The sequence below is a fragment of the Pelodiscus sinensis genome, chromosome 24 (assembly GCF_049634645.1).
Source record: "Pelodiscus sinensis isolate JC-2024 chromosome 24, ASM4963464v1, whole genome shotgun sequence".
Taxonomy (NCBI): Eukaryota; Metazoa; Chordata; order Testudines; family Trionychidae; genus Pelodiscus; species Pelodiscus sinensis.
In genome coordinates this window covers 13,002,954-13,022,863 of record NC_134734.1, presented here as the reverse complement: position 1 = coordinate 13,022,863, position 19,910 = coordinate 13,002,954, and the positions used below count along the sequence as shown (strand labels likewise).

Genomic DNA, 19,910 nt, shown 5'->3' with positions numbered 1-19,910 from the left:
GCAAGGGTGAGGTGGAAGGTCCAGGAAAGGGTATGGGTGCAGGGAGAGGATTCTGGCCTTGGGGAGGGGGTGTAGGAGGGAGTGCAGGATCTGGGAGGGAGCTGGGACTTGGGGAAAGGGAAGGGTGCAGAGGGTTTGGGTGGTTACCTGGGGCACGAAGGGGTGGGGTACCAGGTGCAGGCTCTGGTCGGAAGGCATTTATCCAGGGGGTTTCGAGCCAGAAACCCAGCAGGATCCTGAGGCAGGCTCAAAGTGGCTGTATGCTCCATATGGTTCTCTACGCCCCATGCCGGAATGGAGGGGTTAAGGCAGAGAGAGCCATATGGAGCAGCCAGCCCTGAGTAGTATGGGGCTGCTCGGTGCCTGAGGGTGCCAGCAGGATGAGCAATGGGCCGTTGACGGAGCCATGTAGATTTGTTGTTTTGGCAAAGGCAAATGAAGCCGCGATTTAAATGATCGCAGCTTCATTTACATTTACATGGCTGCCGCGCTGAGCCGACAAACAGCTGATCAGCTGTTTGTCGGCTCAGCGCGCTAGTCTGGACGCTCCCCTGCCAACATCAAAGCCCTTTGTCGGCAGCCCCGGTAAACCTCATCCCACGAGGAATAACGGGGCTGCTGACAAAGGGCTTTGATGTCGACAGGGGAAACGTCCAGACTAGCGCGCTGAGCGGACAAACAGCTGATCAGCTGTTTGTCGGCTCTGCGCGGCAGCCATGTAAATGTAAATGAAGCCGCGATCATTTAAATCGCGGCTTCATTTGCCTTTGCCTATGTGTCTAATCTACATGCCTCTGACGACAGAGGCATGTAGTCTAGACACAGCCTGTATGTTAAGGTATAAGGTCTATAATGTAACACTACTGAGCCATGTTCCAAGTTTAGAAAAGTAGGTAACTACAAACCAGTTCTTCAAATCAAAAGAGAAACTGATGCCTCAGTCAGGTGTCAACAATATTACATGGACTGTCACCTGGTTAAATTTGGCAGGAGAAAGGGATGGAGTGAGACATCTACATTTTGGCAAAGGAAAAGCTGGAGATTCCTGTCCCCAGAGACCTGCTCTCTCCTGAACCTCAGCTGACTTTCAAAGCGAGAGAGAGAGAGTTATAAGAAAGAGGAACAACCCTGAAAAACTCCTCCCTTTCTCTCTCTGCTCATGGCATGAACAACCCCCATAGGACAAGGAAATTAACATTCAGCTGGGGAAGAGGTCTTGGCTGACGATTCCAGGCTGTAAGGCTTTGTTTACACGTAAAAGTGTAAAGTGCAGTTGCAACAGGCCTTTAAACTGAAGGTGTGGCCATGGCATGGGATCTGGGAGAAAGCTCACCTCAACCAGGGGACTGTGGCTCCCAGCACTGTAGTCTGGTTCACACTGGTGCTTTATAGCAGTGCAACTTGCTGTACTAGGAGGGGGAAGGGTGTTTTTTCGCACCCCTGAGCCAGAAAGATATAGTGCTGTAAAGTGCCAGTTTAGGCTTAGCCCACTGGTCTCCAACCTTTCAAAGCACAAGATCACTTTTTGAATTTAAGTGCAATCGAAGATCTACCTCACATCCAAATATCCTTGCCTTGCCTTCTTTGTGCCCCTACTCTGAGGCCCCCCCCCCGTCCCTGCGCACTCCATCCTCCCTCCCCCATTCTCCCTCACTTTTACCAGGCTGGGGCTGAGGGTTGGGGTGCAGACTGGTCTTGGATTAAGGGATCTGGATTATGAGAGAGGCTCTGAGCTGAGTTTAGGACAGGCAGTTGGGGTACAGGAGGGGGTTCTAGGAGCAGGCTCTGGGAGGGTGTTTGGATGCAGGGGTGCTCGGGGCTGCGGCAGGGGATTGGGGTGCAGGAGGGGGTTCATGACTGGGGTAGGGTTTCAGGATGTGGGCTCCGACTGGGCCCTGCTGACCTCAGGTGGCTCCTGGGTGGCGGTGCAGTGGGGCTAAGGCAGGCTCACCCCGGCTTTGGCCCTGCACCACTCCCAAAAGCAGCCAGCAAACTCCATCCCAATTCCTGTTGTGTCCCCTCTCTGCTCTGTGGAGATGGGATACAGAGGGGGGGGGGCACCCTGACATTGGCACCCTCCTCTCCCTCTCCTGTCCACCAAGCAGGAGGCTCTCGAGGGGACAGCTCCAAGGCAGAGGGCAGGAGATGCGCAGCAGTGTGGGGAGAGGCAGCTGAAGTGCTGCGCTTGACAGCCTCTTGGCCAAAGCAGTCAGGATCACCTGTCAGAGGCTTCAAGATCTACCAGTAGATCCTGATCTACTGGTTGGTGACCACTGGCTTAGCCTAAGACAGTTAGAGCATGTGGCAAGTGAGCCCTTTGGTTGGAATTCATTTACCTTGCAAAGTTAGATATGGTATTTTACCTTTTATTTGCTTGTAATCACTTAAAATCTTTCTGTAATTAATAAACTTGTCTTATTCTTTTATCTCAACCAATCTGTATTTGGACTGAAGTTTTACAGAAACTTCATTTGAGATTTGTGCATGTGATTTTTATTGACAAAATGACTGACTTTTTATGAGCTTGTTCAGGAAGGCAGTGGGGAATCCAAGAGCCACAGGTAATCGACAAAGATGGATCAAAGGGACAGAATACAGCCATATGCGCAAAGGCTGAAGGAACTGGGTGTATTTAGTTTGGAAAAGCAGAGATTAATATAGCAGTCTTCACACACTTGAAAGGCTGCCATATAAAAGATGGAGAAAAGCTGATCTCTTTTGTCACAGAGGGCAGGACAAAATGCAATGTGTTCAAACTACAGCAGAGCAGATTTAGATTAAATCTCAGGAGAAACTTCCTAACCTCACTGGAAGTTTTCAAAAGGAGGCTGGAAAGCCATCTGTCTTGGATGGTTTAGACCAGTGGTCCCCAACCTTTTGAAGCACAAGATCACTTTTTGAATGTAAGTGCAATCCAAGATATAAGTCAAACCCAAATACCCTGGCCCCGCCTCCTTTGTGCCCCTTCTCTGAGGCTCCGCCTCTGCTCATCCATCCTCCCTCCACCCCCATCTTCCTTCACTTTCACCAGGCTGGGGCAGGTAGTTGGGGTGGCAGAGGGGATTATAGGTGCAGGCTCTGGAAGGGTGTTTGGATGCCGGGGTGCCTGGGGCTAGAGCAGGGACTTGGGTTGCAGAAGGGGGTTCATGACAGGGGTAGGGTTTCGGGATGTGAGTACCAGCTGGGCCCTGCTTATCTCAGGTGGCTCCTGGGTGGTGGTGCAGTGAGGCTAAGGCCCTGATCTTGCATCACTCCCAAAAGCAGCCGGCAAACTCCATCCCAAACTCTGTTGTGCCCTTTCTCTGCTCTGTGGAGATAGGATACAGGGTGGAAGAGGAGGCACCCTGACATCAGCACCCTCCTCTCTCTCCCTTGCACATCAAGCATGAGGCTCCCGGGCGTGGGGGGGGGGGGGGGGGAGGAGGAGAGGAAGCTCTAAAGCAAAGGGCAGGAGATCTGCAGCAGGCTGGGGTGGGGCAGCTCAAGTCCTGTGCTTGATAACCTCTTGGCCAAACCAGATCCTGATCGACTGGCTGGTGACCACTGGTTTAAACCATTGGTCTCCAACCTTTTTAATCACAAGATCATTTTTTGCATTTAAGTGCAATGTAAGATCTACCTCAAACCCAAACACCCCTGCCCTGCCTCCTTTATGCCCCTTCTCTGAGGCCCTGTCGCTGCTCACTCTGTCCTCCCTCCTTCCCCGATTCTCCCTCCCTTTCACCAGGCAGGGACAGAGGGCTGGGGTGCAGGCTCTGGTCTTGGGCTAAGGGATATGGAGTGTGAGAAGGGCTCTGAGCTGAGCTTGGAGCAGGGAGTTGGGGTGTAGAGGGGGTTCAGGGTGGAGGCTCTGGGAGGGAGTTTGGGTTCAGGAGGCTTAGGGCTGGGTCAGGGGTTTGGCGTGTAGAAGGGGTTTCGTGACTGGGGCAGGGGTTCAGAGCTGGCTCCAGTTGGGCACTGCTTACCTCAGGTGGCTCCTGGGTTCATCCCTGCCTTATCCCTGCACCACTCTCAAAAGCAGCCAGTAAACTCCCTCCATCCCAAGCCCTGTTATGTCCCCTCCTTCATTCTGTGGGGATAGAATACAGAGTGGGAGGGGGCACCCTGACATCAGCGCCCCTTCCTCTCCCTTCCCTGCTCCGTACAGCATGCAGGAGGCTGGGGGAGTGGGGAGGGGAGCAGCTCTAAGACAAAGAGCTGAAGTGCTGCGCTTGATCCCCTCTTGGCCAAACCGGTCAGGATCACCTGTCAGAGGCTCCAAGACCTACCAGTAGATCCCGATCGACTGGTTGGTGATCACTGGTCTAGACCCAACAAAGTCTGCTTCTTGCCAGGGATTACACTAGATGACCTTTGTGGTTCCTTCTAACCCTATGATTCTAAGCTCTGTTGGCAAACCTAGCTGCAATGTCCCAGAGACCCAGGTCACAGAGTTTAGACATGCACCTGGCAGGGTGTCCTGCTGGGTGTGTGCCCATTTGTTAGTAATGTCCATTCCTGAACTGGTGGTAGGTTGTGACATCCCCCAAATACGCCTGCAGTGTCATGCACATGGATATGCCTGTGCTCACCAACCCTCTGCCCCACACCCTGCACTCAAGCCCCCGCTGAGGCTGGGGACACACCAGCATTCTGCTGGGATTCCCTGCCCCTGCACCAGCCCCTGGGCAGAGTGGTCGTGGCAAGCAAGGCAGTAGCAAAACTAACCTAAAACTCCACAGTCCCCAAACCAGAAGTGGGTAAAACTCAATTTACCCAGGTTTACTCTCAATTTCATGACTGGACCTGTGGCACCCATGGAGAAGGGCACTGGCATAGACCAGCCAGTAGTGTATTAATTGCCACCTGGCCTAACCCTGCGCAGAGCAGGCCCCGGTGAGTCGGTAGTGCTGACGTGCCCCATGCTCCCCATGCCGCCACTGACTGCCAGAGGGGTAGCACTGCGGGGTGCTGAGGGGAGCGACAAGCAGCCAGATCCCAGCCCTGCTGTAACGGTGCCCAGTGCAGGTGCAGCACATGCCCAAGTGTCCCCTTTGCTAACGCCTTGTAACTGCCTGTCAAAGGAGACGTTGCTCCTGCCATTCTGTTCTGCAGCTTGGGTCCATTTAGAGCAGCTCCTGAGACTGCCTGGATTTAGGCCCAGGGCTGCTGGGAATCCAGGAATCCCCTTCTCCCCATCCCACACTGCGCCTGCTTGCTGAGAAGCCAAGGCCTGCAGGCGGAAGGGGGGCAAGTGGTGGGTGGGTACTGCAGGAGGGCAGGGCCGGATGGGGGTGGGTGGGTAGCAATCAGTGAGAAGCTCCAGGGGAAATCCCCTCCCCCATCCTGGTGCAGCAGCCAGTCTCCTAAACAAAGGCCCCATTGGAAGGAACTAAGCCCTGCAAAAAGAATGCAGTGGGGGGAGACCCCCCCTCCCCCAGCCCCTCCATAATCCTCTGCACTGGCTCCACCCACTCCTTCCCCCTCATTCACCAAAAGGATTGGCAACAAAACATGATTGACCTGAGCAATCCAACCTCCCATTGCTTAGCAACCACTGTTCAAAGGGATACAAGGGAGGCTGCCGTCCCCCCCACTGGCTGCGCCGGTGTCTGGCGGGAGCGGCAGGGCAGGGTGGGGAGGAGGGCAAAGCTGGGTGGCTGGGGGGATGGAGAAGACAGAGGGCGGGGCCAGTACTGAATGACATGGGGGAGGATGGGGAAAGGAGGGCAGGACAGAGGAAGAACGGTTGGCATAACCCCCAGGCAGCAGCACTGATGCCGCATCCTTGTCTCTGGCAAGGATTTATTTGGGGCTGAGTGGCTGCCCCCTTCATGCCCCACATTCAGTTTCCTGCAGTGGCCCGGGAGAAGCTGCCCCACTTTTGTCCATGGTGCGCAGGCACCATTTGGGCAGCAGTTTGGTCTGGATTAAATCCATTGCCACCCCAAAGCAACCCCATGGAGCCATCCCCAAAATAGGCATACAGAAGCTGGCAAGATAGGGCGCTTGCCACCAGGCCCTGAGAGAGAGAGGAACACCACGCCCTGCCTTAGCCAGTCCAGTCTGAGCATGGCAGTGCCCAGCCGCCATGCAGAGACGGGGGCAAGGAGCCGTGTCTGAGTGTGGGGACTCGATTAGGAAGGACTTTGTCTAGTGGCACTAAGATCTTGTGTCTTTCTTGGGGCCTCTGGGCAGGGAAAGTGACTCCTGGCCCCTAGGTCCCCACCTGGATTTCACAGGGGCAAGACTAGCAGCACATGGGAGCACTGAGGGAGCAGCCTGTCAAGACACAGCCCAGAATCACAGTTTGCCCCAGACCCAGCAAATGCACCTGCCTCACCAGCAGCTGCTGTATCCTGCCCAATTGCCTTTCCCTGCTCACGGGCATCACCTCGACCAGCATAGGTTGAGCCACTCAGCTGCCTCTGCGGGGGAGGTCACAGATGCGACCCCTTTCCAACCACGGCTGCCCCTCCCTGGGGTGATCCCTTCGCAGAAGGTGTGTGGAGGGCAGCCAACCCAGAGAACAGCTTGCGCTGGAAAAACTCAGGGCCCCAGAGCCATCACTTTGACCAAAAGGAGCAGGAAGACACACAGGGGCTGAGGCAGGGTTCTCCCCACTCAACTGGGAGAGTTTGGGTGCGGGCTCTAGGGGGCAGGACCAGGACCAGGTGGGTCTGGATGAGGGCTCTAGGGGGCAGGACCAGGACAGATGGGTCTGGGTGACAGCTCCAGGGGTGAAGGCTGGGACAGGTGGGTAAGGAATCCAGGGGCAGGTGGGGCCTTGGGGAAAGAGAGGATGTGGGTCAAGGCCAAGTAGGCGGGTGACTCCTCTGTGGGCTGACAGCTACAGGAGGGGTAAAGTATAGAGCAGGTGAAAGCTGTGGGGGGAGGGGAGAGTGGTTAATGCCACAGAGATATGGTATGGACATAGGGCATAGCACATATGGAGGTTAGGAATGTAAAATCCCATTTAATTAGTTAACTGGTTAAATGTTAAGTTTAACCAGTTAATTGATTAAATGGTGGGGACAGGGCTGGAGCAGCCCTCTGCCTGTGGTGGGCAGGGGCTGCTCCCCAGGTACCGGGTAACCATTAGAGGGCATAACCTTGCAGAGGCCAAGGTGTGGACTGGGGTGGGGGGGAAGGTGGTTGGGGGAGGGGTATGAGTGGAAATGGGTGTCGGGGTGAGTGGCATGCAGCGGATCTCGGGGGTAGGGTGAGAGGCACGCGAGGAGGTGTCAGGAGTGAGGGGATGCGGCATGCGGGAGGTATTGGGGAGAGGGTTGTGGACGCAAGGGTGTGTCAGGCCAGGGGGCTGTCAGGGGTGGGCCGTGCCACATGAAGGGAGCATCTGTGAGGGTCTTCCTGGCCCCCATCCAGCCTCTCCCACCAACGGCTGCAACTGTTTGGAAAGCGCCATGTGGGAGCCGCGGCAACAGGACCGAAATCCTGGCCTGATGTCCCTGGTCAAACTGTGGGTACCTCCCGCTGACAGGCCACGCCCCCACCCCGACTCCTGCCTCACCACCCCCAGCTGCCAAAGAAGATTGAAAATAAGCAGCCAGTTGCCATGGGAACAAGCGAGTCACTGAGCAGCCCCCATCCCCTAGCACAGCTCTGCCCTGGGCCCAGCCCCCTCTCCCTACCACTGCATCTCCCTGGGCCAAGCGCCCTCCCAGCCCCTCTCCCTGCAGCACAGCTCTGTCCTGGGCAAACTGTCCCTGGCAGCTCCACCCCCCCCCACACTGAGTGTGACTCCAACTTGTGACCCATGACCCTCATCACTGCATCCCCTCTGCCCTTGATTGGGTCCCTCTGGAGGGTCTATCCATCCAGACAACCAGCTTTTCCACGGGCCAGCCCCAGGCTCTCTCCATGAGTCAAACCAGGCTCTTCTCTTTCCTCCATCAGTGTGGGCATGTGGGGAGGTTGCTGCGGGAGGGGAAGGAGTAAGAAGCAGGCAGGGGTCTCCGTAAACCCCTCACTGCCCTCTTTTTGCCCCATTGTGTCAAGCTAGCACTTTTCCCCAGCTGCACTGCAGTTGCCCCCCAAGGGTGGATCTTGGAGTGTGCAGGGCTGCTGGGAATTGCATTCAGCCATGCTGGCCAGGGCAGGGAGAAAATGTGCCCTTATGGCCGTTGCTGTTGTGAGCAAAGAGAAGCTGTCAATAGCTCAGCCCACCCAGTAATACTCCTCCCCCTGCCCACCATGCTCTCTAGCACTGGAGCATGCTTCCATGCATGGCACTACACCTGCATCATGGCTAATGCACACAGAATTACTGAAGTGCAGCCACCTGGAGAGGCGGTGTGGATTAGTGGAGACAGCAGCCAACACCGCAGACAGGGGAATTGCCTGGGATCTTGAATTGCCTGCACAGAGCAGACAGAACCAAGGATCCCTCTAAGCTGCGTGCTTGCGCAGAAAAATTTCCACTCTGTGCACCTCATACGTAGAGCTGCACAGCCCCATTAGGTGTGGCAGGAAGCGGCAGCAGCCAGGGCGGGAGGAGCCGCAAGCCACGTGGTGGGAGGCTGTGGTGGTGGCCGGGGCTGGAGGAACCACGAGTTACATGATGGGAGGCACCACTGTCCCACCAGCTCCTTCGTTAGCCCTGCAGCATCGGCACAGCCACAGGAGATTCCAGTCTGGATTCCAGACCGGCCAGTGCTTCATTCTAGGGACGTCAGCAGTTAAATGGTGGCCCAGCCGGGCTGACATAGCCCCCTGTCTGATACAAGCGGGGCGATGCTCCAACCCCGCTGGGTCTATTGCCCACGGGACCCATTTAAGAGGATTAAATAGGAATTTACATCCTTACTTCATCCTGGCCATGGGGATGGGGTAGGCATTAGGAGGCAGACAGGTGGACTGAGCTCCATTCTGAAGGCAGAGTTTCTTGCTGGTGCTCTGCACTGGGGGGGGGGGGGGGGGGGGGGGAGTGGGACTCACCCAGGAGCCTGGGGAGAACACTCCGTATTTGCCAGCGCAGCAGCAGAGTTGGGCCAAGCTTTTGAGATCAAAAGTTCGTATCAACTGCTCCCTGCCTCCACGATAGTGACTCCCCCCCGATTACAACTGGCTGAAATATAATGATTCTTTTTTACCTAACTCCTCCCCAACTTGGCACATGTTGAAAGCTGCAAACAGGGCATCTGAAGACCCCTGGCTTTTCTTGGTCTGCATTTTGATGTCCAAGTCGCTAGCTTGGGCCCAGGAGGGATTTTTTTTTCTTCTGAAAAGGTGAAGCCCAGCAATTTTTTTGCAGCCAGCCCTGCTCAGGCTGGAGAGATAGTCCTGCTGTCGCTTGCCAGTGCAGCCTAATCTGGGAAAAGTCTGAGGGCACCAGCTCTGTCCCATCCTGCTCCCTGGGCTGTTGGAGTCTGCTGTTGTTCCTGACCTTCGGAGCAGCCCGGAGGTTTGCTGTAACAAATCTTCACTGCAGCCCTCCTGCTCTGCCCCAAGCCAAAGCTTTCCGCATTCCCTGCAACAGGATCCTTTCCCTTTCATTAAGAGACGATCCTGTTGCTCACGCCTCCGCGCTTGCAAAGAGCCCCGAAAATCTGCCACTGCTCCACTTTAAATACCCTCTGAGTAGGAGAACATCCCCCTCCCACGCCACTGTCCCCTCCCCAGCAGCTTCTCTCCAAATCCCGCTCCGCCCAGCACTGCCAATTAGCAGCTTTGCCCAAATCCCCTCCCCAGGCTCAACCTTCAAGTGACCCACCAGGGCAGGGCTGAGCAGGCAGCGCAAGAGCCCTCCAGGGGTCCAGGCACAAAAGCGGAGAGAAGGGCGGGCCCAGCCCCAGTGTGTGTGTGAGGGGTTTCAGCCGTGTCTCTGAGGAGACTGTAGTTCTGTTTGCCCCCAAATACTGAGTGACTCTCTGAGCTGCGATTAGCTGGGACCTAAACAGGCAGGAAAATGCCCAGTTCCACAGCGTTCTAGGCATCAGTGAAAGTAACTTAACATTTCTTACAGGCGCTGTCCTACTGCAACCCAGGTCCCTGGTAGTTCTTTAAATAACCCCCGCTGCCTTTTGCCACCGCTCAGCCAGCTCTTGCCGGAGCTGCGCACCAGGGCGCACCTGTTTACTTTCACCCCGGTTGTAGGACACAGTCCTCTCCTGTAGGGGGAACGGTCTGGTACTCAGGGCAAGAAGAGTGGGGTGGGAGCAAGAAATATGGGACCTACTGGGTAGATGCAGCTGATGGGCAGCATCATGACACGAGGCAGCATGGATGTGGCAGAGGGCCGTGACCTGGGGACAGTGAATGGGGCAGTGGGGTGGGGGGGGGGAAGGTTGTAACAAGAGCCAGGGGACTATGAAGAGAAGGGCAGAGGGTGGGGGTGGTAACACAGGGGTTGTGATAAGGAGCAGTGTAGAGAGGGGGGCTGTGTGACATAGGGCATGGTGCATGGGGCAGCTCCGAGTTGTAACGAGGGCCCCTGAGCTATGGAGAGAAGTGAAGATGGGGTGGGTGAGTGGGAGGTAACCCAGGGGCCATGATACAGGGGCTAGGGGTGATGTTCAAGGCTGTGCCAAGGGCTCCGTGTGGCTCTTCCCCCAGGATCCCAGCTGGTCCCTGAGCCCAGGAACTGCCAGGCAGCCCAGGTGGTGGTTGGCTCCCGGGATAAATTTCCCCCAGCAGCAGCAGGCTCCAGTTGGGATTACGGGATTAGAATGGAACAAAGACCCCAGGAGCAGCATCAATCTGACCTCTGCCCCTGGCAAGAAAGAGCCTTTGTGCGGCCCAGGCTGAGGCGCCCAGCTCCACCGCACAGCACAAAGGGGCCAGCGGCTTGTTCAGGCCCGGACCTTCATCTGCTGCCTGCCCTGCTCCTGGCAGCCACAGCCCCATGATGCCCACACAAGACTCTGTGCTTCACGGAGTCCAGCTCCCCTTAACCGGCCCAGATCGGAGCTACGAGTCCATGGGCCCTTGGCAGCTCTGTTTGGGGAAGTGCAGGGCGAGACGCCCCCTCCAGGTTTCCCTTTGCCAAGGGACCGGCTCATGGGCTGGGCCAGGCCTCAGGCCTGCATGGAGCAGTGCACATGCACCCTGGGCAGTGAGACACGCACCTGCAGAGACTATGCGAGGCAGAGACAAAGACCAATGAGGGAGCCACTGAACCACTCCCACTCCAGTGCAGACACCCGTGATGTCATGCTCAGAGCTGACCAGTGCATCTGTCTCACCAAGCCCCAGACAGGCCTGTTCCCAGGCAGGGGGGGGAGAGGAGTCCCCCTGCAAGCGGCGGCCACCAGCAAATCAATATGGGGACCCTCATACTAAGGGAGTTTCCTGTCTCAGCGGGTGCCCATTCATGTGCACACAGCTTCATCCCCTCCCCCCCCCCCCCACTCAGCGGCTGCTGGGCTGCATGCTGCTGAGAACAGATTCTCCTCCCTCCCACATCAGCACGGAGGCTTAGGCATAAGAGAGCAGGGGAGGGAACCCTGCCTGGTTCCATGCAGGCCCTCGCGGCCTTCCTGGGGAGCTGCCAGCTCCCTCCACCCCACTCTCCCACCCCTTCTAGCCAAGAGCTTCTGTCCAAGCTGTAGGGACAGACCCCTTCACCTCCCTGCCTTCCCCATGGCCACCCCTTTCCCCAGCCAGGCCTGGGCATGCTGCAGCACACAGCCCATGGGGCATGACTAATGTGGCTTGACAGCAGCAGTCCTCCGCTGGGGCCTGGCTGGGGCAGAGGGGAGTGGAGAGGGCAGGAAGAGCACTGGTGTGTTGCACACACAGGAAGAGCCAGAGCCAGCCACTAGACAGGACAGTCACAGGAGGGAATTGGCCCGGGGCTCATGCCAGCAAACTCCTCTGGGCCCCAAGGTGGGATGGGCTCACCTCAGGAAAGGCAAACACCATGCAGCTGGGTAGGGCCAGCCCCCCAGACTGCCCCTCAGCCACTGGACCACATGCCACAAAACCGGCCACTGTCCTGCTGCTCCCCACTCACTATGTCCCAGCTAGGGTCCCTCCAGCCCCAAGACATGCCAGCCTGGCCTCTCCTACATTCCACCCTGCCAGAATTCTACCTCAAAATACACCAGTGTTCCCTCTGCTCCATCCCAGCCCCTCCGGACTTCTCCCCAGACACACACCAACATCCCCTCCACTACGTCCCAGCTCGCCCGAACTTCTCCTATCCAGATACACACCAGTGCCCGCTCTGCTACATCTCACCGCCCCAGCCCCTCCCAACCAGGGCACCTCTTTGTTGCTGTCCCAGCATGGACTTACCGACGTACTCCGGATCCACGCGTGGGGAATAGAGCCCAAACTTGATGAAGATGGGGAGGAGGAAGCCAAAGCGGACCCACTCGATCACATAGAGAGGGGGGCGTGCCTCCTCTGCGTTCAGAAGGTCACAGCCGAGGATTGCGCTTTCTCCGACACGTCCAACCACGGCCTGAGCCTCCGCCTGGCCGTTACCTGCAGGGTCAGCATAGAGAACTTTCATGTCCATGGAAAGGATGACCCCTGAGCTGCAGCCCACAGTCCCAGGGGAGCCCCAGCTAGCTATGCCCTGGAGCTCAGACTGTACTAATGAGCCCACTGGCATCAGCCAGCCAAGCCCTGCGTTGGGATGCTCCCACAGGTGTCCAGGTTATGACAGGAGAGCTCATGTGCCCTACACAGCTCCAAATACCCTACAGCGGAGCAGGGTCCTTCTCACCAGCAGCCTGGAGCTCTCAGAGCAGGATCCAAAGCCCTGAGAGGGATGGGCTCCTGGGGCCATGGGTGAGTGATTCCTGGAGCTTGCCTCTGAGGAGGGAGCCCATGGAGCACCATTCATCAAACAGCAGAGAAAGGTGCTCTGCTTTGCCTGGGGCCCTGGCTCTGCTGTGTGTGCGACACCGACAGAGCATGTTCCATCCCCACACCCCAATTACAATGGAAGGACACCATGTTGGCCCCCGTTTCTAGCGCTCTGTGGGGCTACAAAATGTGTATCCGCATCTGATCTGCAAATGAGGTTCGCAGAGACCCACTTCACTGCCGAATGCTGGGCTGGGGGGGAAAGGAACAGAGTGTGTGGGGGGAGGAGGGCAGGAGAGGTACTGCACCTCTACCCCCGGCCTCCTGCAGCAGGAATAACTCCCTACCACTGCCCTGCAGGCTGCTCGCTGGAACTCCAGGGCAGAGGCGGCACCAGGGGCCCGCAGGGATCCACTTGCCACTATCAGCGAGATTAAGGGAGCTCTGTTGGAAATGCTCAGTCTAACCTGTTGCATGGGCTGATGGGAAGGGGACTACCTCTGCCACAAGGGGTAAATGTCTGGGATCCTCCCTCTCCCTCCTCAGCAGCATCACACTCTCTGCTGTCCATGAACATGGTCCCCCAATGGAGCATTAGCCTTCTTTGCTGCTCTAATTATGGCCTCACAATTCCTGCCCCCTCCCTGCTGCATCCCCCCAGCTCTGGGGCCTGATCAAAGCCAATTCCAACCCAGAGAAAAGCTCCATTGGGCTCAGTGGCTCGGGTCAGGCCTCTGGTGCGTACAGCCGCCAGCCTGCACTGTACTGCGTGCTGCCATGTGCACCCACTCACCTTCAGCAAAGTTGATGGCGAACAGGCTGAGGTAGGCAATCCATAAGCACCAATTCATAGCACAGTTCCCCTGACAGCTGTGTCGCCCCACCAAGTCCTCGCGCTGGCCGAGCTGCCCAACCACAGACCAGGCGGGGTGGGGCTGGGGGGAAGAGGATGGCTGTGCGACGGGGCGGAAGGGTCTGCTGTCCTCACGGTGGGGCCCGCCACAACCAGGGATGCAGGAGACCCCTTGACACCGTTCCTAGGCCTGATGGGAAAGTGCCGCTCTTCAAAGCAAGAGCCCTTGGCTAGCAGACCAGATGTTGCAGTGCAGGCAAGATCCAGCTTGTCTCAGCTCCCAGCTGCACCTTGGTCTCCTGCTGGCTTTTAGGAACCCGGAGAAACACCTAGGGAACAAACCGGCACAAAACCCATAGGGAACGGGTCACCTGCAGGGCAGAACAGAGGGGCCGGGAATCCCAGCATGTCCCTGCCCCAGCTAGACCCAGGACAGCCAAGTACTCAGCAAGCATTTACCTACCCTTTGCACCCCTTTCCTCTCTCCCTGCTCTGTTAATGGCATGGGATCTAGGGAGCTGAGAGACAGCCCCCGGCCCCTCTCTCATCAGCCAGGGATTTGGGGGAGCAGGAAGGGGACTAGGGCATTTCCATACTGCAAAGAGAGAGCCTCACGGCAGCTATGGGGGCTCTCCTCTTCCCAACACACTCCTCTGCTCTCTGGTTCCTTCTTTCATCTTCTCCTCTCACTGCCTCTCTCTCACCCCATTCTCTCAGAGTTTACGCTCTTATGGGTATAACAGCCCCTCAAGGGCAGGCAGGGAGGGCTCCCCCAGCCAACCCCTCTTGGGCCATTACCTATCGTCAGCCCAGCACTGCGACCCCTGGATAAGGGGAGAAGGCACAGCCCTGCTCTGCCTTTGCCTTCTTCTTTGCTCTCTTTCCAGCTGATGGCTCCTGTAAGGAGAAGTGCACCTGACTGTGGCCCCTAGCTGCCCTTCTGATGGGATGTGGGCATGTGGCTTGGCAGATCCCGACTGGGGAGTCTCTGGCTGTGCTTCCCACCAGGTGCGGTAGTTTCTCTGCCAGCCCCACGCCTGATCCCTGGTGCTGCCAGGACTCCCGGGCACATGCAAGGGAAGCAGCCCTGAGCAGAGCTCCTACCTGGCCGCTGCCTTTGTTCTAGGTCCCGGATCCGATTGCCAGGCAGGGCCCCGCGGGGAGATTCCCCTCCCTGCTTGCAGGCGGAAAACAAACCCAGCAACTTTCCTGCGGGGAGCCAATGCGCCCGCAGCCAACGGCAGAGCCCACGCCCCGCCGCCCCCCACCCCGCCCCCCTGCCATCGCCGAAGCACAACGTTCAAAAACAAACACTGCGGCTTCTGGTGCGGGCAGCCCCCATTGGCCAGGCTCGCCCCCCAGCGCAGCCCCCCGTCCTCGCTTCTCCCTGCGCGCGCCCTTCCCACGGGGTCTCAGCGCCTCCCCCCAGGATGACCCCGGGCGGCTCGGCCCGGCTACCTCTCAGGCCTGGAGCCCAGCCCAGCATGGAGCCCAGAGGAGCCGCGACCCCAGTCCCCCTCCCCTTTCAGAACCCAGAAGTCCGGCCCCAGGTTCCCCTGCTCCCAGCACCAGCGCCCCGCGCCCCGGAGCCCCCCGCCCCGGGTACCTGCGTGCGCGCTCGCCATGGGCACCCTCTCCAGGCCCCTCCCCGGGCAGCGCAGCGCCCAGCGCACCCCGAGCGCTAGCGCAGCCCCTGCGCCACGGTCCAGCGGCGAGTCCCCCTCCTCCGGGCTGCGCTGGGACGCGCTCCGGGACCGGCAGGGCCTCTCCCGGGCAGCCGCATTCGGCGCCACGCAAGCTCCCGGGGCCCCTGGGCGCATCCCCAGCCGGCTGCTTCGCTGGGACGCGCGGCCCCGATCCCGGCCCCGATCCCGCAATACAATAGGGGGCGGCGCCTCCGCTCCCCACCACAAGCCGCCCGTTGCCACGGGGACAGCCAATGCCCGGCCAGAGCTCCGGGCGCCCTCCGAGTCTCCAATCGCCGGGTCCGCACGGCCGGCTGCTCCGGGAGCGCGCGGAGGCCAGTCCGGGTCTCCGCCTGGTGGCTGCTTGTGGCCTGCGTGCGGGGCCGCTGGGCCACTGGCTGAGCCCGGGGTCCCGGTCCCGATGGCGCAGCGCGCACGGGACCCGCCGGGCAGCCTGCGAAGTTCACTTTGCTCGGGGCTGAGCCTGTGGGAGCCACTGACCAGGATCAGAGGGGCCAGTCAGGGCTTCAAGCCCTAGCGCCTCCTCGCTCCCTTCCTCAGTTTCCCCTCCTGTAGCAGGGAGCTGGTGTGTGAGCGTGTGCAGCAAAAGGCATTCCCGCTGGCCCCGTGCAGCGGGGTCTTGGCTACACTAGGACTGTCCTCCTAATCAAAGCCCCACAGCCTCCCGTCCCACTGGCAGCTCTGAGGTGTTGGCCCATGTCAGAGCGCCCACTGGCCAGGAGATATCTGTGTCTGTCCTTCCCAGGGGGATGGAAGCCCCACTGCTTTAGCAAAAACAAGGAGGAGTCCTGTGGTACCTTAAGGGTGCCTCTACACAGCAGCCTAAACTTGAAATAAGATACACAATTTACGCTCTGCAAATTGCGTATCTTATTTCACTTGTAATTTGAAATTTGGCGCATCTACACAGTGCCGGATTTTGAAATAACACGCTATTTCAACACATCCCTTAACCCTTGTGGAACCAGGATTACAGGGATGCCAAAATAGCATGCCCATTATTTAAAAAAAATATTTTGAAATAATGGGCACGTTTAAAAGACACGGGGTAGCTATTTCGGGATAGCCCCGCTGTCTAGACATACCCTTAGAGATGACCAGATTTATTGGGGCATAGGCTTTTGTGAGTAAAACCCACCTTATCAGATGCATGGAGTGGAAGTTACAGAGGCAGGAGTATATATATATTGTGTGAACACTTCTCACTTGTTTCTGCAGATCCAGACTAATACAGCTGCCCCTCTGAGACTTTCCACTGCTTTAGGGCATTTGAGACTAGACTGAACAAGATACTGGTTATTAGGAGCCATTTCCCCTTTGGCCTAGCCATGAAGAGGGACTGGGGAGAGCCAGCTGGGCATTGCCATCCTGGGTTTTAGATAGTCTAATACACCGTTTCTCAACCTTTTTTTTTTTTTTTTTTTTAATAAAGTACCCCTTTTTCTAAATAAAAAAAAAAATTATAAGTACCCCCAGTACCTACAGTTTTCAGCCACACAATTTTTTTTTCTACCATTGCAACACATTTGTTTAAACAACTTAATCGTAGCTAGGCGGACGATTAAATTTTTTAGTGTAAAAAGTACAAAAATAATAAAGCGCTGTAAAACTTAAAACAAAAATTCCATTTTTTCCAAATTTCAGTTGTGTTGGCGTACCCCCAGACTTCTCTCAAGTACCCCTAAGGGTTCGCATACCGCTGGTTGAGAAACACAACTGCCCCCAGGGTAAGGCAAGGGCTGCTTGGGGCCTAGTCATGAGAATCATAGAGGGGCCAGTCTGCCTCCCCCTCACCTGCTGGTCACCAAAATGGGGACATTCTGGGACTCCCATTCTCTCCTACCCCAGCTCAGCTGCTCTGCATGGTTCCTCCTCTCTTCCTAGTTGATGCCCATTAGGTCTCACAGGCATTGCATTCTTCACAGCTGCCACACACCCCAGACATGGAGTTCTGTGAAGCTGGGAAGCATGTCTCTATCTTCCATCCACAGAAGTTGGTTCAGTGACATGTTTCACCCACTTTGTCTCCTATCCTGAGACCAACAGAGCTAGGCTCCTGCTCACATCCATCCTGTTAAGCTTGGGCACACTCCTCTATGCCCTGCGCCAACTCTAGTGCCCATTTCTGAGATTTATTTGTGTTCCTCATCCTTGTTCCAACCCCTGGAATTCACTGTCAGGCCAGAGGGGTAACTGTGTTAGGGTATGTCTATACCGCATGGCTATTTCGGGATACTGGAGGTATCCCGAAATAGCTACCCCGAGTCTACACAAACCGCCTGTAATTTCAAAATAGTTTTCGAAATAATGGGCGCACTGTTTTGCCATCCCGGAAAACCTCGTTGCACGAAGAATAAGGAATGGCTCGAAATGGCACATTATTTTGAAATATGGCACTGTGTAGATGCACCAATTTTCAGAATAAGTGATTTTGAAATAGATTCTAAATAAGATACGCAATTTGCATAGTTGCTTATTTCGAGTTTGGGGTGGTGTGTAGATGCACCCTAAGTCTGCAACTAAAAAAACTTAAAAAACAACAATGGTCCTGTAGCACCTTAGAGGATCACAAACATATATAAATAGTATCATGAGCTTTCGTGGGCACAAATATTTGTCATCTAAAGAAGTGGGTTGTGCCCACGAAAGCTCATGATACTATTTATATATTTTTGTGAGTCTCTAAGGTGTATCAGGACCATTGTTGTTTTTTAATTTTTTCTAAGGCCAGAGGCAGCTGTGATGGGCAGATGAGGGTGTACACCAGTGGTCACCAAACAGCTAGATCTTGGCGCCTTTGACATCCTGACAGGTTTTGGCCAAGCAGTTACCAAGCAGTGCACTTCAGCTGCCCCTCCCCGTACTGCGGCGCACCTCCTGCCCTTTGCCTTGGAGCTGTTTCCTGCCCCCCCCCCCGCCTGCTTGCTGTGCAGGGCAGGAGAGGGAGAAGAGGGGGCGCTGATCTCAGGGTGCCCCCCTCCCACCTGTACTTTGTCTCCACAGAACGAGGGGGGGGGGCACAACAGGGCTTGGGATGGAAGTGGTTTGCTGGTTGCTTTTGGGAGTGGTGGAAGGTCTGCCTTAGCCCCACTGCACCACCACCCAAGAGCCACATGAGGTAAGCAGTGCCCAGCTGGAGCCAGCTCCAAACCCCTGCCCTAGCCCCGAGCCTCCTGGACCCAAATTCCCTTACAGAGTCTGTACCCCTCCTGCACCTCAACTCCCTGCCCCAGGCTCAGCTTAGAGCTCTACTCACATTCCAAATGCCTTAGCTCAAAACCAGAGCCTGCACCCCAATCCTCTGCCCCTGCCCCTGCCTGGTGAAAGAGAGGGAGGATGGGGGAGGGAGGGAGGACAGAGTGAGCAGGGACAGGGCCTCAGAGAAGAGGCACGAAGGAGGTGGGGTTTGAGGTAGATGGTGGATTGCACTTACATTCAAAAAGTGATCTTGCGCTCAAAAAGGTTGGAGAGCAATGGTGTACGCACACGGATGTGTGTGTGTGTGAATGTTCTATGACATGAAGCAAGGGTGTGGGGATAGGGAAACAGGGGAGATATATAGGCATAGACAGACAGAGGGAGTGTATAAGGATAGATCGATAGAAGGGAAGCAACTTCCTGAAGGGAGGTTCCAAAGAGGATGGAGAGAGGCTGTTCTCAGTAGTGACGGATTGTAGAACAAGGAGCAATGGTCTCAAGTTACAGTGGGGAGGGTCTAAGTGGGATATCAGGAAAAACTATTTCCCTAGGAGGGCGGGGAAGCACTGGGATGTGCTTCCTAGGGAGGGGGTGGAATCTCCCTCCCTAGAGGTTTTTAAGTCCGGGCTTGACAAAGCCCTGGCTGGGTTGATTTAGTTGGGGTTGGTCCTGCTTTGAGCAGCGGGCTGGATTCGATGACCTTCTGAGGTCTCTTCCAGCCCTAGGATTCTAGGATTCTATGCATACAGGATGGGGGATACTAGCAAAGATATGGGGCTCACAATGGATAATCAGCTGAATGTGAGCTCCCAGGGCAAAGCAGTGGCCAAAAGAGCTAAAGCAATCTTGGCGAATCTCAAGTGGGAACAGAGAGATTATTTTACCACTGTACTTGGCACTGGTGCTGCAGAAGGATCAGAGAAGAGTCACGAGAAGGCCTGACAGCAAAGGGCCCCGGGTGCTCACTCTGTTTAGTTTAACAGAGAGCCGGTTAACAGGTGACTTGGTTACAGCTTGTAAATACCTACCTGGGCAGGAGTGGGGAAAATACAGGCTGTGGGCTGGACCCAGTCTTTCTAACATTTCTGGCCCTGCTGTTGTACTCCCACGCTGCTTCTGGAAGTGCCCGGCTGCTGTTGGCATGTCTGTGTGTCTCTTGGGGGTGAGGGGACCAGCAGGTCTCTGTGCACAGCCTCAGTCCCCAACACCATCCTCACAGCTCCCTTTAGCCCACTGCCCCTCCCCCCCCATCCCCTGGGTGTGCAGAGACATGCCAGCAGCAACCTCTTCCAGGAGTGGTCCGGAGCCATGTCAAGCTGGCACCCTGCCTGAGTGCCCCACTGCATTGCCGGTCAGGAAGCACCTGTGGTAAGTATCTCCCAGCCAGAGCCTGCAGC

General features: G+C 56.6%; 1 protein-coding gene across 2 annotated transcripts in view; it reads right to left on the bottom strand.

The window, feature by feature from the left end:
• The window catches only part of IGSF9 (immunoglobulin superfamily member 9), a 52,508-nt gene extending 36,749 nt beyond the window's left edge, over window positions 1–15,759 (bottom strand). Inside the window, exons 1-3 of one of the 2 annotated variants that reach the window (XM_075907210.1) lie at window positions 15,216–15,759; window positions 13,550–13,938; window positions 12,238–12,429 (exon numbers count right to left, since the gene is read on the bottom strand). In XM_075907210.1, coding sequence (XP_075763325.1) covers window positions 12,238–12,429; window positions 13,550–13,607 — 250 coding nt within the window. In that variant the 5' untranslated portion in view covers window positions 13,608–13,938; window positions 15,216–15,759. Of the gene's footprint in view, window positions 1–12,237; window positions 12,430–13,549; window positions 13,939–14,713; window positions 14,895–15,215 lie in introns of those variants that run through there. The other variant, XM_075907211.1, reaches the window with a different exon arrangement.
• Window positions 15,760–19,910: the final 4,151 nt, after the last annotated feature.